This window comes from Myotis davidii, unplaced genomic scaffold (genome assembly GCF_000327345.1).
Source record: "Myotis davidii unplaced genomic scaffold, ASM32734v1 scaffold156, whole genome shotgun sequence".
Lineage (NCBI taxonomy): Eukaryota > Metazoa > Chordata > Mammalia > Chiroptera > Vespertilionidae > Myotis > Myotis davidii.
In genome coordinates, this window is record NW_006288633.1 from 261,492 (window position 1) to 281,130 (window position 19,639).

At 36.6% G+C, this 19,639-nt stretch overlaps 1 protein-coding gene across 4 annotated transcripts in view; it reads right to left on the minus strand.

Annotated features, from left to right (window-relative positions):
- Positions 1 to 19,211, minus strand: part of PKN2 (protein kinase N2) — a 102,303-nt gene extending 83,092 nt beyond the window's left edge. For 2 of the 4 annotated variants that reach the window (XM_006760794.2, XM_015562050.1), the window contains exons 1-2: positions 19,179 to 19,211; positions 16,762 to 17,062 (exon numbers count right to left, since the gene is read on the minus strand). In XM_006760794.2, coding sequence (XP_006760857.2) covers positions 16,762 to 17,062; positions 19,179 to 19,196 — 319 coding nt within the window. In that variant the 5' untranslated portion in view covers positions 19,197 to 19,211. The other 2 variants (XM_015562051.1, XM_015562052.1) reach the window with 2 other exon arrangements.
- Between the last annotated feature and the right edge of the window lie 428 nt (positions 19,212 to 19,639).

Consider the following 19,639-nt stretch of genomic DNA (forward strand, 5'->3'; position numbering starts at 1 on the left):
AATATGTCTTCAAAGTACATTTTCATCCCTCCTTGGTGCTATGTATAATATAGTATTATAATAATTTATTTTCAGGTTTGTTTTCCACATGGAGTGCTGGGATTTATTCATAACTATTGTAATGGATGAGTTTAATATATTACACTAGAGGTCTGGTGCATGGATTCGTGCACATTGAAAGGAGATTAATTAGAAGATGGCCAGTGGGGTAGGACTGCTGCCCATCCCTGGCCAGCAGCATCTGGGGCGGTGCCAGGGCTCAAAAAGCGTCTGTGGAATGAGCAGGGTCCCTCTGGCAGGTGGGGTCCTTCGGCCTGGCCTACGGGGATCAGGCCAAAACCGGCAATCCAACACCCCTGTGGGGTCCCCGAGTGCGAAGGGGCACTCTGCAAAGTTGCTGTCATTTGGCAGCTCCTACATTGAGCATCTGCCCCGTGGTGGTCAGTGTGTGTTATGCCTACCAGTCGGTTACTTAACCTTTTATATACATACTAGAGGCCTGTTGCATGAAGAGATTCGTCCAATAGGCCTTCCCTTCCCTTGGCTGCTGGCACCAGTTTTCCTCTGGCACCCAAGACCCAGGCCTTCGCTCTGGCTGGGCTCTGGCCAGAGGGCCCCCCCCACCTCCAGCCATCAGGCCTCACTGCTCCGCTGATTGCAGGGCCGTGAGGCTTCGCGGCTCCGCTTGGCGCCGGGGCTGTGAGGCCTCCCGGGTCCGCTGATCCCGGGGCCATGAGGCCTCGCTACTCAGCTGGCTTTGGGGCCGTCTGGCTTCGCTCCACCGCTTGGAGCCTATGTATGCAAATTAACCGCCATTTTTGTTGGTGGTTAATTTGCATATCACCCTGATTAGCCAATGGAAAGCGTAGCGAAGGTACGGTCAATTACCCTTTTTGTCTTTTATTAGTCAGGAAGGACTAGGAGCCCAGCGTGCGATTCAAAATCATGTGGCACTGTCCCCCCTCGAGTTACCAGTCCGGCCCTGCTTTGTTCCCCGGGCCCCACAGCAGCCGTGTCTGCTGCTGGTCTGGCCCTGCCTCCCTCTCCAGCCCTTGAGGCAGCCCACCCCCAGCACAGGCACACAGAGGCCCCTTGCCGCCCCGCCCCCAAAGCTGTGCACATAAACTCCTCCTGTCCGGTCGAACCGTAATGGCATCCCAGTTAATTAGCATATTTCTCTATTTTTATATAAATGACAGAAAAAGAGCAGATTAATTCTGGAAAAAAAAGTCCATTTAAAAATGGGGTGAAGAATGCCTTGGCCAATGTGGCTCAGGTGGTTGCAGTGCTGTCCCGTACACTAAAAGGTGGTGGGTTCAATTCCCAGTCTGGACACATACCCAGGTTGCAGGTCCAATTCCTGGTTAGGGTGAGTGTGGGAGGCAACTGATGAATATTTCTCTCTCACATCTATGTCTCTCCTTTCCCCTTCTCTAAAAAATGGGGAGGGGACAAAAAATGAGGGGTTAAGAGACACAAAGGGCAAAAAGAAAAAATGTATCTTACTGTGGTTCAGTTAAAAGGAGAAAAATGATCATTCAAAGACAAGTATGTAATGAGATAACTACAAATTTTCCAAAGCATATAAAAAAAACCAATACAAACACTGAGTGGCCAGATTATTATGACCATCCCATCAGTACTTTGTTGGGCCACCTTTTGCCTTCAATACTGCAGCAATTCTTCTTAACATTGACTCCATGAGGCGTTGAAAGGTGATGTGAGGAATCTAACACCATGCCTGATGAATAGCACTGTCCAGTTCTGTGAGATTTGATGGTTGTGGAACCAGACTGCCCCCGCCAGCTTGAAGGGTTGTACTCATGTATGTGGGGTGCATGCCTTCATGCTGTTTCTGCCAAATTCTCACTCTGCCATCTGCATGATGCAACTAGAAAACAGATTCATCAGACGACATGACTTTCTTCCAATGCTCAACTGTCCAATCCTTGTGTTCCTGTGCAAATTGGAGACGTTTTATCTTGGTAACTGCAGACAGCAAAGGTGTTCGAACAGGCCTTTGGCTGTTTTGCTGATATTCGCTTCACGGCTCCGAGCGCCAACTATTATCCCACGTTCAAAGGCTGTTAAATCAAGTTGTTTACCCATATCTTCAGAAAAAACTCACTTCTGTCGTGGTAAACAACCTGCTTCCCTATTTACAATGGTCTGGCCCTCTAGCAACTTCAGTATGAAATTATAGCTAATTTGCCTACAAACGTCAGGTGGTCATAATAATCTGGCCACTCAGTGTAGAGCAGTGATGGCAAACCTTTTAAGCTCAGCGTGTCAGCATTTTGAAAAACCCTAATTTAACTCTGGTGCCGTGTCACATATAGAAATTTTTTGATATTTGCAACCACAGTAAAACAAAGATTTATATTTTTGATATTTATTTTATATATTTAAATAACAAAGAAAAATCAACCAAAAAAATGAGTTTGCGTGTCATCTCTGACACATGTGTCATAGGTTCGCCATCACTGGTGTAGAGTCAAGATATCCAATCAACTCCAAGCAGTAATATACATACAACCTCCAAATTAATGATGGTTTGACTTACAGTTTTTTGGCTTTATGAATGAGGGAAAGCAGTACTTAGCAGAAACTGAACTTTGAATTTTGATCTTTTCCTGAGCTAGTGATATGTAGTATGATACTCTCATGATTCTGGGCAGCATCGGTAAGACACATCTCCCAGTCATCCATGTTATCATGAGTGTAAACAACTGTTATTCTACACTGTATTCATTGTGTTAGATGATTTTACCCAAGTGTGGGCTAATATGTTTGAGGCTAAGATATGCTGTTTGGTAGGTTATGTGTATTAAATGCATTTTTTACTTAGGATATTTCCAACTTAATGATGGGCTTATTGGGATCTCACCCATCTGTATAATGTGTGTGTGTGTGTGTGTGTTTGGGGAGATGGGGTCCCCACCTAGATACATCATGGTAAAACTTCAAAATAATCAAAGAGAAAATCTTAAGAGCAGCCATAGAAAAAATGCCTTTAAAGGAGCTATTAGAGTGACAGCAGACTTTAAAACAATGAAAGCTAGCCCTGACTGGTTTGGCTCAGTGGATAGAGCGTTGGACTGCGGACTGAAGGGTCCCAGGTTCTATTCTGATCAAAGGCATGTACCTTGGTTGTGGACACATCCCCAGTGGGGGGTGTGCAGGAAGCAGATGGTCAATGTTTCTCTCCCATCGATGTTTCTAACTTTCTATCCCTCCCTCTTCCTCTCTGTAAAAAAAATCAATAAAATAAAAAAACCTATCTATCTATCATCTATCTATCTATCTATCTATCTATCTATCTATCTATCTATAATGAAAGCTCAAAGAAGGTATAATGATAGTTTATGTGAAAAGATGTAACTATCATGCTTATATATTGTAAACTCAGTGAAAATACCTTTAAGAATGAGGACAAAATAATACTATCAAACAAAGAAGGAAAGAATGTTACAAACATAGCTCTTAAAAAGAAATACTAAGGGATGTATTTTAGAAAGAAAAAAAGTGATACAAACTGGTATAACAAAAGAGAAATGAACTAGGAAAAAAGAAAATGGTTTATAAAAAGACTACTATATATTTTTTAAATGTCATGTAAAGAATTTTTAAAAACATAGAATTAAGCCCGGCCGGTGTGACTCAGTGGTTGAGTGTCGGCCCATGAACCTGGAGGTCACAGTTGGATTCCCAGTTAGGGCATATGCCCAGACTGCAGGCTCAATCCCCAGTGAGGGGTGTGAGGGGAGGAGTGCAGGAAGTAGCTGATCAATGTTTCTCTTTATTCCTCTCTCTTCCTCTCTCTAAAATCAATAAAAATATATTTAAAAAAATAGAATTAAAATTAAGGTAACAACAACATGTAAGTCAGGATGTGTGGGTAGATGGAGACATTCTAAGGCCTTAGAAATGTATGGACACAGGTAAAAATAGTGTTAAATTATGGTCTTTGATGAGTATGCATGTTATATTGGGTAAATTAACCAAAATTTCTAAAATAATAAACTGTTTTTCAAAAATACCATGAAAATGGCAAAAAGGGGGGAAGACCACTGAAGCATAAAATAAGATATTAAATATGAACCCAAATATATCAATAATTATTTAAACATAGTAGACTAAACGATCCAGATAAAAGATAACCATACACGTTGTAAAGACAAATAAAAAAGCAAATCTCATTATACGCTATTTATAAGAGACATATCTAAAACATAGTGATACAGAAAAGTTGAAAGTAAAAGAATTTAAAAAGGTATTTCATCTAATCAATAAGTCCAACCCTCAAACTATTTTACTAACAGACAAAAGATACTTTGAGGCACAAAAATTACTAGAAATTAAAAAGTCATTTCATAAAGATAAAAGATTCAATTCACCAGAAAGATATATCCATTTTAAATTTATTTTGTGGCCAATAACATGGAGACAAAGTAAAGCAAAAATTGGCAGCATTAAAGAGGATATAGCAACTCCAATGCCACTAAACATTACTCAATGTTTTTCATAATAGAACAAGCAGATAAAAATTAAATGCTTAACCTATAAATATATAAAGAATAATAGCCAACCAAGTGAAGAATATCTATTATTTTTAAGCACACCCAGAACATTTAAAAAATTATATATGACCATAAAATAAATCTCAGGAAATTTCAGGGACCACAATATAATTAATCAAGCAATCAAAAAATAAAACTAGGAAAATCCTCCTATGTTTAATGACCTAGAAACACACTTTTAAGTACCTTGTAGGATAACAAAGATATATGAAAATAACAAAATATTTCAAACTAAATAACTAAAATTTTAGGTGATATCATCATGACAGCATAATATGTTCCCCTTTTTTGCCCCACAACAATGAATTAAATACCCATCCATGGACAAAACTGCATTTATGTGATTTGAAGTATTTAGCACCATAGGCCAAGGGACATAGTAGGAGTCTTGCCCCACTTAGCTCTGGTAATAGACCTCAGTAACTCAGGATCAATCAAAGACATAAAAATAAGACCTGATAACATCATTCCTAAAGCAAATTTAGGGAAGAAGCCCTCAACACTGGTCTTAGCAATGATTTTTTGGATGACACCAAAAGCAAAATAACCTCAATCTATATCAAACTTTAAGGCTTCTTCACAGCAAAAAACAAGCAACAAAATTAAAAAGCAACATACAGGCCTGGCTGGTGTGGCTCAGTGGTTGACAGTTGACGGTTCAATTCCTGGTCGGGGCACATACCCGGTTTCGAGCTCAATCCCCAGTGGGGATTGTGCAGGAGGCAGCCAATCAATGATTCTCTCTCATCATTGATGTTTGTATCTCTCCCTCTCCCTTCGTCTCTGAAATCAATAAAAATATATTTTAAAAAATACAAATGATCTAACTGACTATCATCAAGAGATAGAAAACTGTTTCAAGACTGTACAGATAAGGGAACCCTTATATACCTTTCATGAAAATGTAAATTGGTGTACCCACTATGAAAAACAGTATGGAGGTTTCTAAAAAACTTAAAAGTAGAACTACCATATAATCCAGCAGTTCCACTTTTGAGTATATATCTAAGCGATAAAAAACAGGATGTCAAAGAGATATAGGCACTCTCATGTTTATTTGGCATTACTCACAGTAGCCGAGATATGAAAACTATCTGTATTCCTCAATAGGTGAAAATAAAGAAAATGTGGTATGTATGTGTGTACATGTATACACACATAAAATATGAAATATTATTAAGCAATGAGAGAAAACTTCTTCCATTTACAACAACATGGTTAGAGCTTGAGGGCATTATACTAAGTGAGATAAGTTAGACAGAGAAAAACAAATGCCATATGGTATCACTTATATATGGACTCTAAAAAGGCCAAGATCTTGTAAAAACAGGGAGTAGAAAGGTGGTTATCAGAGGCTAGAGAGTAGGGTAGTTGGAAAATGCTGTTTAAGCATACAAACTAGAAACTAGTAGATAAATAAGTCCTGAAGAACTAATGCAATGCATAGTGATTATAGGCAACAATACTGTAAACTCCAAAGTCGCTAAGAGACTAGATCTTAATTGTTCCCATGCCCAATAAGAAGTGATAATATGTGACATGATAGAGGTGTTGGCTAATGCTATAGTGACAATCATATTACAATATATAAATGTATACATGTTGTACACCTTAAACTTACACATTGCTATTTATCATTTATGTTTTCTATAAAAACATTTAAAAATTTTACATATCAAAACTTTTGTGATGCAACTAAAGCAATACTTAGAGGATAGTCATAAACTTTGAATGTATTAGAAAAGATAATAAATCTAAAATGCTAAGCATCTCCCCTGACTGGTTTTGCTCCATTGATAGAGCAAAGGGTCACGGGTTCAATTCCCAATCATGGGCACATACCACAGTACAGGCCAGATCCCAGGAACCGGTCAGGGCTAGTGCAGGAGGCAACCAATCAAGGTGTCTCCCTCACATCTACATTTCTCTTGCTTCCTATCTACCTTCTCCCTGCCCTCCAGTCTCTCTAAAAAAGAAAATCAATGGAAAAAAATATCCTCGGTGAGAATTTTTAAAAAGAAGTGCTAAACATCTATCCTGTTGAGATTAAAAAAAATCTGGCAGCCTTTAAAAAAAATAGCCAACTAATTCCAAAGAATGAGAGAAAAAAAGTAATAAATGGGCAGAGATTAACAAAATAGAACAAAAAAGAATCAGTAAAGCCAAAAAACTTTTTGTTTTTGGTAAAGGGAACTGCATATAAAATATGACAAGAAAAGTGATCAAGAAAAGTAAAGAACATACCTATATTAGTAATGAAAGAGGAAATGCTACTACCGATATATACAGGTGTCAATAAATTTGAAAACGATGTAAAATAGAGATCATAGGAAACTATAAGTTCTTCAAAAATAATTAAAGATTACAATTACCAATAAAATTCAAAGTGCTACAAGACTCCTTAAATATATTACAGAGTTGTAGAAGAATGTAAATAATAGTATTTGCAAACTTTAAGTGCCTGACACTATAAGCTAACTTAAGACTTCATGCTCAACGTCTTTCTCTTTTGCTTAAAGTAAGAAGGTTAAGCAGGGAAAAAAAGAAAAAAAAAGAAATAAGATTTCAGTCTCACCTGCAGTTGGGGGCTAAGGGCAAGGCAGTGCATGGTGCATGAGACCCAATCCCACAATAGATATAATTAGACATCTGTAGCTTTATGCTTCTGAGAATGCTTTTGCTATTCTGATAAAAAGAGACTCGTTAGTAACTCATCCTGGTGGAATAAAATTTGGGTTTTAATAAGAGCCCAAGAAAAGGCCTGAGAACTCTACAAAGTGGGCAATCAGATCCGAAAAAATCTGATTGAAGACAGGAACCTCAAACAGTGCCATCTATAATGGCTAAATTACTTCTGGACTTGTCTTTGGCTTGGGATGCCTGGGGGGAGAAGTAATAGTATTCTTTTAAAATTCCTACTGTTCTCAGTTTAGAGGCAGGAAATCATATTATCTTAGGTTTAAATTTGCTTTTAACTGGATTCACGTTGGTAAAGCTTCCAAGCATCTTAGAGAAATGCACATACTCTTTGAAAGAAGACACTTTAAATCTAAACCTAAAAGAATTCCCCCAAAGAAAGTTCCAGTGAAAATATAGACACAGTAGAAATCACAAAGCTCAGATAGAAAAAAAAAATCACCATGAGTAAGAAAAACCTACAGTAGTATGACAAGGATTTTACTTATTGTCATTACCATATACAGAATGTGAAAGTATATTTAATATGAAAACTAAATATAAGGAGTTTCAAAGAATGTTTGGGACAAGACACTATAAAAAATAACCAAGATTATAAAAATAGAACTTCCAGTATTAAAATATATACAGGGTGTCCCCAAAAGTGTATATATACTTTGAATAATTATATATTTCAATGGTTTAAATTTGAAGAGAAAGAAACATCAATTGAGCTATTAGCTGTTAAAGCAGTGGTTCTCAACCTGTGGGTCGTGACCCCTTTGGGGGTCCAACGACCCTTTCACAGGGGTCGCCTAAGACCATCGGAAAACACATATATAATTACATATTGCTTTTGTGATTAATCACTATGCTTTAATTATGTTCAATTTGTAACAATGAAATTGGCAATCACCACAACATGAGGAACTTTATTAAAGGGTAGCAGCATTAGGAAGGTTGAGAACCACTGTGTTAAAGTGTATATACATTTTTTGGGACACCCTATATATTAGAAATACAATATATGTGATCAATATCAAACTGGACACAGGTAAAAGGAGTATTAGAGAAATGGAGACAGAGACTTGAAGAAATTATCATGCATCCAATTGGAGTTTCAAAATGAAAGAATAGAGGGAATACAGAAGGTGCAATACTAAAAAAAAAAGGAGCTAAGAATTTTCCATAATGAATGAAATACACAAATCTCAGATTCAGATTCAGGAAACATAGCAAATCCCAAGCAGATCTAATGAAAGGAAATATAAACAATTATTCTCAAAGAGCAGAACACTGAAGACAGAATATCTTAAAAGAAGCTAGGGAGAAAGGACATTATCTACATGGCTTCAACCATCAGGCTACAGCTGCCTCCTCCTCAATAACAGTGGAAGACTGTGAAATAACAGTTTCCAAGTGCTGAGAGAAAATAACCTAGAATCATATATGAGGAAAAATATCTTTCCACAGTCTATACCTTTAGAAAGAAAAAGAAACAAGTGATTCTAGAAGGAAGGTCTGTGAAGTATGAAGAAATGGACAAAGAAAATGATAAACATGCAGGCAATTGTAAACCAACAATGACTATATAAGACAACATAATTAAATCTAATTTGTGAAATTGAAGCTAAGTAAAAGAACTAGAATATAAACATCAGTGGCATATAAATCAAGTGGAGTTAAATAGATTCGAATTAACCACATCATACTTTCTGGTATTTCCAAAGTGGTAGGTATTTCAAGCCAAGATGGGTTTTTTGGTCTTCATCTGGTAATTTATGACCTTATAGATATTACTTGAATGTCCTATTGGCTTTTCTTCTAATTGTATTTAAAACTGAACTCTTCTTTCCTGGAACACTACTTCTAAATCTGTCTGCTTGTTTTCTGTCCTCTTAATGGCATGACTCTAGTAATCCATAAATAAAACCTGACTTTTACTATAGAGCCTCCCTTTCTTTCTATTTTTGCTCTCCAATGTAAGTCCGTATGCCCAATACCAAACCTTTAGATTCCACCTCTGATATAGGTCTCAAATAAGAAAAACAAGGCCTGGAGGGGTTTAAAGTGGCATGTAACCACACAGCTATGTAATGCTTCAGCTGGGATGAGATCTCAGATCATATAATCTTTGGTCTTTATTTTATAGCCAGCAGACTCCCAATGTTCAATATTCATAAAGTGATCCTTAAACAGCCAGAATGCCTGCTTCTGAACTGAGGCTATTCACTGCATTAAAAAAAGGGAGAAAATATAGTTGAAGTAAACCTAGCCAAATCTAAACTAGTAAAAGTAGTAGCATGCTGAAGCACTAGCTAATCTATCTCCTTCACAAACTGTCATCTGTAAGTCTTTTAGTTACTGTTCACTGGTCAACATTTTGGTTTTCGCTTGATACGTATAAACCGATATTTAAAAAATAAACTTCTCCAGAACCTTGCCATGTGTTACAATTATATTAACAGTTTATATTTCCCCTAAAATCTAACGTTCTTGTTTAACCAGATATGATTACCCTATAAAGACATCTGGAACCTGCTCAGATTATAATGAGTGCTCATTTGTTATTAATGGATGATTAACCAGCTATTTTGAGTACTCTGGATAACCTCTGTCAGCTGTCACCAATGAAGTAATTTTGCTAAAATATTTTATAGCTGGTACAACCTCTGGTTTAGTTTTATTATTATTTTACCAAAAGTGTGTGGATAAAATTGTGGGTTGTAACATGCTTTTTTGCTTAAGGTGAAGTAAGCAAGCAAGGCATTAACAATTTTAGAACTGGCCTTGGCAGAGTATTTCAGTTGGTTATAGCATTGTCCCCATATGCCAAGGTTGCAGGTTTGATCCTTAGTCAGGACACATACAAGAATCAACCAATGAATGTGCATAAATGAGTAGACAACAAAATGTGCATAAATGAGTAGAGACAACAAATCTATGATTCTCCTCTCTATCTAAAATCAAATTCAAAATTCAGAACTGCTTGTATCTACTATATTAAACTAAATGCCCAGTGTACAGATGCGTGCACATTGAAAATAAATTAATTAGAAGGTGGCTGGTGGGGCAGGACTGGGCGAGATGGGCCAGACATGCCCTGGAACCAACCTCCTGTGGGTTCCTCCCTGGCTGGCAGCACCTGGGGTGGCTCTGGGGCTCGAAGGGCATCTGCGGAGTGAGCAGGATCCCTCTAGCAGGTGGGGTTCCTTGGCCTGGCCTGTGGGGATTGGGCTGAAACCGGCAGTCCAACATCCCTGAGGGGTCCAGAGTACGAGAGGGCACTCTGCAAAGTTGCTGTCGTTTGGCAGCTCGGTGTTGAGCATCTTCCCCCTGGTGTTCAGTGTGTATCATACCTACCGGCGGGTCGGCTGGTCACTTAGCCTTTTATACAAAACTCTGTACCCAGGGCATGCACAGTTATTTAATAAATTCTCCTTAAGATGGCGCTTTTTCCTCTTTCCTCCCTCTGGTTACAATGATGTATGTCGCCAATCATTATATACTTGTTAGACTGGTTAAAAATATATATCAATAATAGCAAGTGCTGGAGTGGATGTGAAAAACTGGAACTCTCATATATGCTGGTGAGAATAAAAAATGCTATAACCACTCTGGAAAACATTCTGGCAGCTGTGTACAATGCTAAATATATTCTAACATATGGCTTAGCAATCACACTTCTAAGTATTTACCAAAGTGAACTGACAACATGTTCACACAAAAAACTATTCATGGGTAGTTATAGCAGCTGTGCTGAAAATTTCCAAAAACTAGAAAACAACCCTAATGTTCTTGGTGAATGAATAAACAAACTGTGGTACAGATATACAATATACTACTACAGAGCTAGAACGATACTCCAAAAATTTATATGGAATCAAAAAAGACCCTGAATAGCTGCAGCAATCTTGAGAAAGAAAAACAAAATTGGAGGAGTCACAATACCAGATTTCAAGTTATACTACAAAGCCACCATAATCAAAACAGCACAAGAAAAAGCATATCGATCAATGAAACAGAAAAGAGAACCAAGATATAGACCCAAACCATTATGCTCAATTAAAATTTGACAAAAGAGGCAAGAGCAAACAGTGGAGTCAAGACAGTCTCTTCAATAAATGGTATTGAAAAAACTGGATACATGCCAAAAAAAAGAAAGAAAAGGAAATAGACCACCAACTTACACCATACCCGAGAATAAGCTCAAAATGAATAAAAGACTTAAATTTAAGTCGTGAAACCACAAAAATCCTACAAGAAAACATAGGCAGCAAAATCTCAGACATCTCTCATAGCAATGTTTACTAATACATCTCCTAAGCCAAAGGAAGCTAAGGAGAAAATAAACAAATGGAACTTCATCAAACTAAAAAGCTCTGCACAGCAAAAGAAACCATCAACAAAACGAATAGACTGCCCACTGTATGGGAGAACATATTTAGCAATGATACATCTGATAAACGGTTAATATCCAAAATATAGAAGTAATTCATACAACTTATAAAAGGAAGACAAACAATCCAATTAAAAAGTGGGCAAAGGAGCTAAATACCGTAGACACTTCTCCAAAGAGGACATACAGATGGCCAAGAGACATATGAAAAAATGCTCAAAGTCACTTGATAATCAGAGAGATGCAGATTAAAATGATGAGGTATCACCTCACACCTGTCAGAATGGCTACCATCAACAAATAAACAAATGACAAGTGCTGGCGAGGATGTGGAGAAAAGGGAACCCTATCTTACACTAATGGCACTTGACCCAGTGATCCCACATCTAGGAATATATCCTAAGAAACCCGAAGCACCAATCAGAAAAAATGTATGCACCCCTATGTTCATAGCAGCACAATTTACAATAGCTAAGATCTGGAAATAGGCAAGTGCCCATCAGTAAATGAGAGGATAAAAAAGCTGTGATACATTTATACCATGGAATTCTATGCAGCAGTGAAAAAGAGGAATCTCTTGCCGAAACCGGTTTGGCTCAGTGGATAGAGCGTCGGCCTGCAGACTGAAGGGTCCCAGGTTGGATTCCGGTCAAGGGCATGTACCTGGGTTGCGGGCACATCCCCAGTGGGAGATGTGCAAGAGGCAGCTGATCGATGTCTCTCTCTCATCTATGTTTCTAACTCTCTATCTCTCTCCCTTCCTCTCTGTAAAAAATCAATAAAATATATTTAAAAATTAAAAAATAGTTCTCTTTGCAAGTGGCTTATTCTTTTACTGTATTACTGATTTGGCAGCATTACAAGCAACAATATAGAGGTTTAAAGGTAGTTCAACCTTAACTTTGGGTCAGATTGCCATAAAATTTCATATTTTTTACATTACATACTAAGGTTAATAAAATTATTTATTTTAGATTAGGTGTAACAGGATGACTTAAGGACATGGTACTTTGCTTTCAGTTCTTTAAAGCACAGATGTTCCTCAGCTTATAATAGTTCAACTTACAATTTTTAGCTTTGCAATGATGCAAAAGCAATACACATTAAGTAGAAACTGTACTTTGAAACTTCAAATTTTATCTTTTCCTGCTATATGCGGTTTATACTCTCTTGTGATTCTGGGCCACTACAGTAAGCCACATGATCACAAGGGTAAGCAACCAGTAGTTTACAGTGTACTGTGTTGCTAGTTTTTTGGATATTGTGTTTTTGCATCCCATCATGTCTACAGAAATGCCCATGTGAGTCTCCTGCTTCTGATAAGGAGAAGGCGGCAGCAATTACTCTTGAGATGAAATTCAAGATAATTGCCCAACTGTAGGCTAATGTAAGTGTTCTGAGCACATTTAAAGTAGGCTAGACTAAGCTATGATGTTCGGTAGGTTAGGTGTATTAAATGCATTTCAACTTAGGGTATTTTTCAATTTACAACGGGTTTTATCAGGATGTAACTCCATTAAAAATAAGGAAGCATGTATATGTGAATTAACAGAAGTGTTTGGCTAATTCTTGTCTGGAGAGGGATTATGTAAGCAGAATCAATGACTCATAGAAAGAACAAATTTTAAGTCTGCATTGAAGCAATGGTTACTACGTAAGTGGTTAGAAAGACTGCTTTTAATTCACATCTGCAATAATTAACTCTATCACTTTACTTTCTTATTTATAAAACTAGAAGCCTGATGCACAAAATTCGTGCAAGGGGCTCAGCCCTCACATCCCAGCTGCCTCTACCCTCACAGCAATCCCAGCTGCCTTGCGGCCCTGACCCCTACCCACTTGTCATTCAAGAAGGTTGTTCTGTTGTCTGGTCTGTCTCTTCCCTCTCTCCCCTCTCTCACCCCCTCATCTCTCTCTCTGGTCTCTCTCCCCTCTATCCCCTCTCTCTCCTCTCCTTCTCTCTCTCTCTCTCTCTTTCTCTTTGAAACCAATAAAAATGTACTTTAAAAAATTATGTTTTGGTATTAATTACCTCAACTAACACAGTATTTTTATTTGCTGGGGTGTTTTTGTTTGTGTTTTGGGCTGCAACAGTCACAACTAAATACCTATGTTGCAGATTCTATGATATATCTTGAAAACACATCCCTGCCCTGAAGGCGCACACAGTTTAGTAAGTGATATAAACATGTACAATCTACACTAATAAAAAACAAACATGCAAACTAACCATACCTTTGCTATGCCTTAAGTCAGGCCCACCACCAGAGTGACTATATGCAAATTAACCCAACCAAGATGGCGGCCGGTAGCCACAGAGCTGGAGCAAGCAGGAGGCTTGGTTGCCCCAATGATGGAGGAAGCCAATCTTCCCGCTAGCTGCCTGGCTCTGAGCTCTACTCAAAAGCAACAAAGTTTCAATTATAGAAGGTAAATAATATTATCGCTTCTCGGCCTTTTGGCTAAGATCAAGTGTAGTATAGAAGGTAAATAAATCCCAGAATAAAATTTAAAAAAAGAAAGAAAATAAGGAGAGGCTGGGAGCTTCCATCGCCAGGGAGCTTGGCCAGCCTGAAAACGGCCCTCAGCCCCTCACCCAGGCTGGCCAGGCACGCCAGCGGGACCCCCACCCTGATCCGGAACACCTTTCAGGGCAAACCAGCTAGCCCCCACCCATGCACCAGGCCTCTATCCTATATAGTAAAAGGGTAATACGCAAACTGACCCTAACAGCAAAAAGACTGGGAATGACTGGTCACTATGACCCACACTGACCACCAGGGGACAGACGCTCAATGCAGGAGCTGCCCACTGGTGGTCAATGCGCTCCCACAGGGGGAGCTCTGCTCAGCCACAAGCCAGGCTGATGGCTGCCAGTACAGCAGTGGTGGCAGGAGCCTCTCCTGCCTCCTCAGCAGCGCTAAGGATGTCCGACTGCAGCTTAGGTCTGCTCCCTGCTGGTAAGTGGACATCCCCCACGTGCTCCTGCGCCACCAGAGGGATGTCTGACTGCCAGCTTGGGCCTGATCCCCCACGGAGCGGGCCTAAGCCCGCAGGGGGCCTCTAGTATAACATAATACAATAATGAATGGACAAAGCAGAACAGAAAAGACAATCAGAGAAAGTCAGGGAAGGTTTCACAGGGATATCCATATTGGCTTTAAGGGAGAAAAGAAACTTGATAGTAAGACTTAAATGTCATTTCCTTATATGAAACTCTAGGAAAGACGAATTTAATCTAAAGTGATAAAAGGTAGACCAGTGGTTGCTTAAACCAGAGATGGGGATTGGAGATTGATTGAGATGCATGTATACAAGAGAACCATTGAAGTGATGGAACGGTTCAGGATCACTGGTTGTAGTAAAGATTACCCGGGTATATACATTTGTTAAAGCTCATCAAATCATAAACTTGAAATATGTGCATTTTACCATGTATAATTTATGCTTCAGTAAAGTTAAAAAATGTTTAAAGGACTGGGGAAACCAGACTTTTGTGTGGCAACAACTCTCTGTATTCCAATTACAAGGTAGTTATGGGTATTCTGTGAGGAGGAAAATGTTTTCTCTAAATAAACAGTTTAAAACTCCAGCTCTGTTTCTTATTTTAGACCTCTCCTAAAGAAGTAATGGGCAAAAAATGTAGAGCTCAGCAGAGTTCCAACAGAACAGGCTATTTCAAAGTTTATATAACATTGCTAAAAAAAGCATTTTCCTAATACAAATTTCCATTTATAATGTAATTATTGAATGTGGGGGTAAGAGACTACTAGCTGAGGAGTTAATGAGTTCTTTTTAGCTAGCTTTATGATTCACATCATGGGATTATTTAAGCTTTAAAATAAGAAGGCTTGTTTCTCTATGATTTCTTTCATTTTCAAGATTCAATTATTCTTACAAGGTTGAAATCTCTATATAAAGTTCTCCAAATGAAATCCCTATGATTAAGTCCCACATGTTGAAATTGAGGCATTAAAACAAGTTCTGTCAAATACACTAATATCAGAAGTATTTTATGCAACTTTTGAGATTGGTCATTTGAGCTTCTTAGTCAAATTTATTATCTTCCTAATTAAATTCCATTTTACTTATATCTGTTATTTCTTATTACCTGATCACTGTTTCTTCTAAAGTTTCTATAGTGCTAGATATATCAATATGCTACATATACCACTCCTTTGCTTTGAAATGAAGAAATTAAGGGTTATAGAGATTGAATACCTTGCTCAAAATATCATCTTTGCAAAGAAAAAAACTATTATAGAAGTATACATTAAATAATTTTTAGTAAAAAGTTTTAGAAATTATGTATATATGAATGGATAAATATTGATACAAATATAGAAATATTTTTTTCTGGAAGAATACTCAACAGAAAGTTAGTAATGCTACTTTTAGAGAGAATGGCTAGGATGGAGAGAGGTAGTTTTTCTATTTTTACTTTCTATAGCACTAAAAAATTTCCAACATGAACATCTGTTAATTCTACTGTTTAAAAAATTATATTCTTCAGTTGCACTTATGTGTTATATTTTCCTTCTATTTTCTATATTTAAGAAAAAAAGTAATATTTGGCTTTTTAAATTTTCTTCTTTTTTAAACAATATATCAGTGGTTTAGTTGTTAATTTAGTTGCTTAAAGCACAAAGAACAAAGGTCATAGGCTTGATTAATTACATTTGCAAAGAATAAAAATAGCCCTTGGTCACAGAATGCATTTTTAACTTTAAAAAGTCATCTGGCAAACTCGAGCTGCTGATCACAAGGATGAATCAGGTAAGTGCATATGGCTGACTCAATACAAAACATTAATACTGGAAAATAACTCTAAGTAATATCTTACTGACAGAGGGTAAGAGAGTAGGCTGCAAAATTATTCATCTCTAACTAAATAATTCATTTTCATATTCATCAATTTAATGCACTTCTGAACAGAATATAAACAAGACCTTAACTGTAAGAAAAAATACAGACCCTGTGACTTTCAGAAAAGCCAAAAAGTACACATCACAAAACCTATTTTTTAAAATAACATATTTCTTATTAGTACTATACCATATAAACATGAAATAAAATATATGTGCATGTGTGTATATATATATATACCTGCAACATCTTCTGGATCTGATACAACAATATGTGCATTTAGTTCTTGTAGCTTGTGATGCAGTTCTTCTAATTTTTTATTCGATTTTTTCAAAATGTTGTCCACATAAGCCAAATTTTTTTTATCTGTTGTGACTTTCCTCAGATTTTCAGCTCCTTCTTTGATTTTCAGTTCTTTCCTTATTTCTCTCTTGATTCGATCCTTGATATCATCCAATTTCTGTTGCACCATTGTATCTGAAAAGTCTAATTTTTGAACAGCACTCACATTCTCAGAAAATGGAAGACTTCGGGAATCTCCCTACAGAAAAAAATAAACATATATGTGAGGGTTTAGGAAAGTTAGCTGCTCAGTAAAATGCACAGCATAAGAATAAACTATATATAAAGCAATCCTTTATTAAGTATATTACATTCAATCCTTTCCTTAATAAGCAACAGACTTCTTATTTACCTTTATTATAACCATACAAAACCCTAAGTTCAAACACTGCTCACTCAACTAAGTAGCATTACCTGACAAATTTATATTAAAATAATTACAACATATCTACATACAAAGATTGTGTAAAAATATTTAGATTTTTGATATTCTATGATTCCAAGATACAGCCAATGCCCAAACTCTGATTCTTGGTTATGTTATTTAACCTATCAAAAACTTGGTTTAATTGTCTATAAAATATAAATAATAGTACTGGCCACCTTTCAGAGATATTGTGATAATTCAAAATATTATGTGAAGCTCCACACATATTCTTAGCCCATTGTAGTCACTTAATAAGTGAAAATTATTAAGATCCATAGTAAGGTAAAATTCCATTTTATCTTCTATGAGAAAACTCTGAACAATAAACTAACATTGGCAAAAATAAAATTATATTCTTTTAACAACTTCTTAATGAATTAAGGCTTGGAAAGGCTATATTCAGAACTCTATTTATATATTTCATGGCTAATTATCCCAACTGATAATTTGGTTGACCCACTTTAAAAACATCATCACTATAAAACATACCTAAATTATGTCCTATTGACAGAAGCTAAGATAATACCTTGTACCAGTTATTTATCTTAAATTGAAAATCAAATCTGGTTGCCCATATAATCTACATCTAAAAAAACCAAATTTATATTTTAGCATCATTCAGTATCTTATACTCCATTACTATAATACTCTTGGTTTTAAAATTGAGAAATAAACTAGAGAAAATGTTTACCTTTTGGAAGAGAAATTATTTGTGAAGAATATAGAGAGAGACTTACTTTTTACTGTGCACCCTTTATGTACCTTTTAAACCACAGATCTAATTAATTAAAACATTTTCTTTAACTTTTTTGGGAATTCATCACAAGAATTAAGTTCTATTTAAATTCTTGATGCAGCCTGGACTGTGTGGCTCAGTGATTGAGCATCGACCTATGAACTCAGAGGTCATAGTTCGATGTTTCTCTCTCTCTCTCCCTCTGCTTTCCTTTCTAAAATCAATAAAAGTATATGTTTTAAAAAATTCTTGATGCAAATACTTTACATCTAATCCTTAACCTGTAAAAAACCTGTGCCAATAGGCACACTATGCAAAAAACAAAGTAGTTTATCTATAAATCTGTTCCTAACTGCTTTTAGGGCCAAGAATCCCTTTCAAACTTTGACCAAAAAATAAAACAAAACAAACAAAACCACAGAACAAAGAAAATTACATGTTTGCATGTATAATTTACAGGTGCTATGGTTCTCTGACTAAGAATTCCTGGGATTGGTGATCTATATCTATTGGCCATAAATGTGATTTTTATCTATATGAATATAGAAAGATATTCTACCTTCACCAAAATGTCTAGAATATAAGTCCTATCATCCATCTATTCAGTTTCCAAAGTTTATGAATACACCGTTAGCTGGTTATCAAAACACTAGCATATAAGACTACTGTCAAAAAATAAAATCCCGTATTTCTGCTATCTACCTTCAGGTAAAGTACACTGAGACAAACAATGTTAAAATGAAAAAGTTCAAGGTAACTGCATTCCTCCAAATTTCTTTATTTCTATCCTTATAAACTTAGAAAACATCACATGAATTGCTTTCACAAATTTGTTTTTGAATATTATATACCAAACCAGAGGGGTTCTCTAAATTTCTGGGTTCCTGGTGACCTTAGTGTTTCAGTAATTTTTTCCTTATGCCACATAGTCTAAAGGAAACATCTAACAATTCCATTTATTAAGTAGTTAGTGCCAAATAACTTAATACTTATAATCTAGTAACTGATTGAAGTGATACCACCTGAAAGAAAAAATTACATTTTTATTCCATTCTTTAATAGCCATAGTTACTTATTAATAGGACGTATCTGCCTGTTGGGTAGGTACCTTCACAATTTCTCAAATCTTAAAATAAAACTGGATATTCACACCTTCATTTGCTGGTCCATCCTACAAAGGGAGTGTAGCATAATCTAATATTGAAACTTAACTGACTCCAGTTAGTTCACATGGTATCCAACAAATAGTGTCACTATGTTTCCCTAAAAGAAATTAAAATATACTGCAGCAACCTGAGCGTTTGCTGAGGCATCCCATAGACTTTGTTGCTTAATTTGAGAATCATGGTACTAAGATTTATAGGTTGTTAAGAATAGCCCTTGCCTACTTCAACTCTCATTTCTTTTCTGTTTGCTTCCTAAATTCCAATCAAATTACAGAAGTTCACTGATAAAGACAATCTCTCTTGGTTCACCTAGTATGCATGCTATACCTTTAAGATTCACTACCTTTTTTAATTCAACTGTCAGTTAACTTTTACTTTGTCCAAGTTCACCACAATTCTTCCTGAGGAAGAATTTCCTGCTTATGACCTTTCTTAGAATTTAGATTA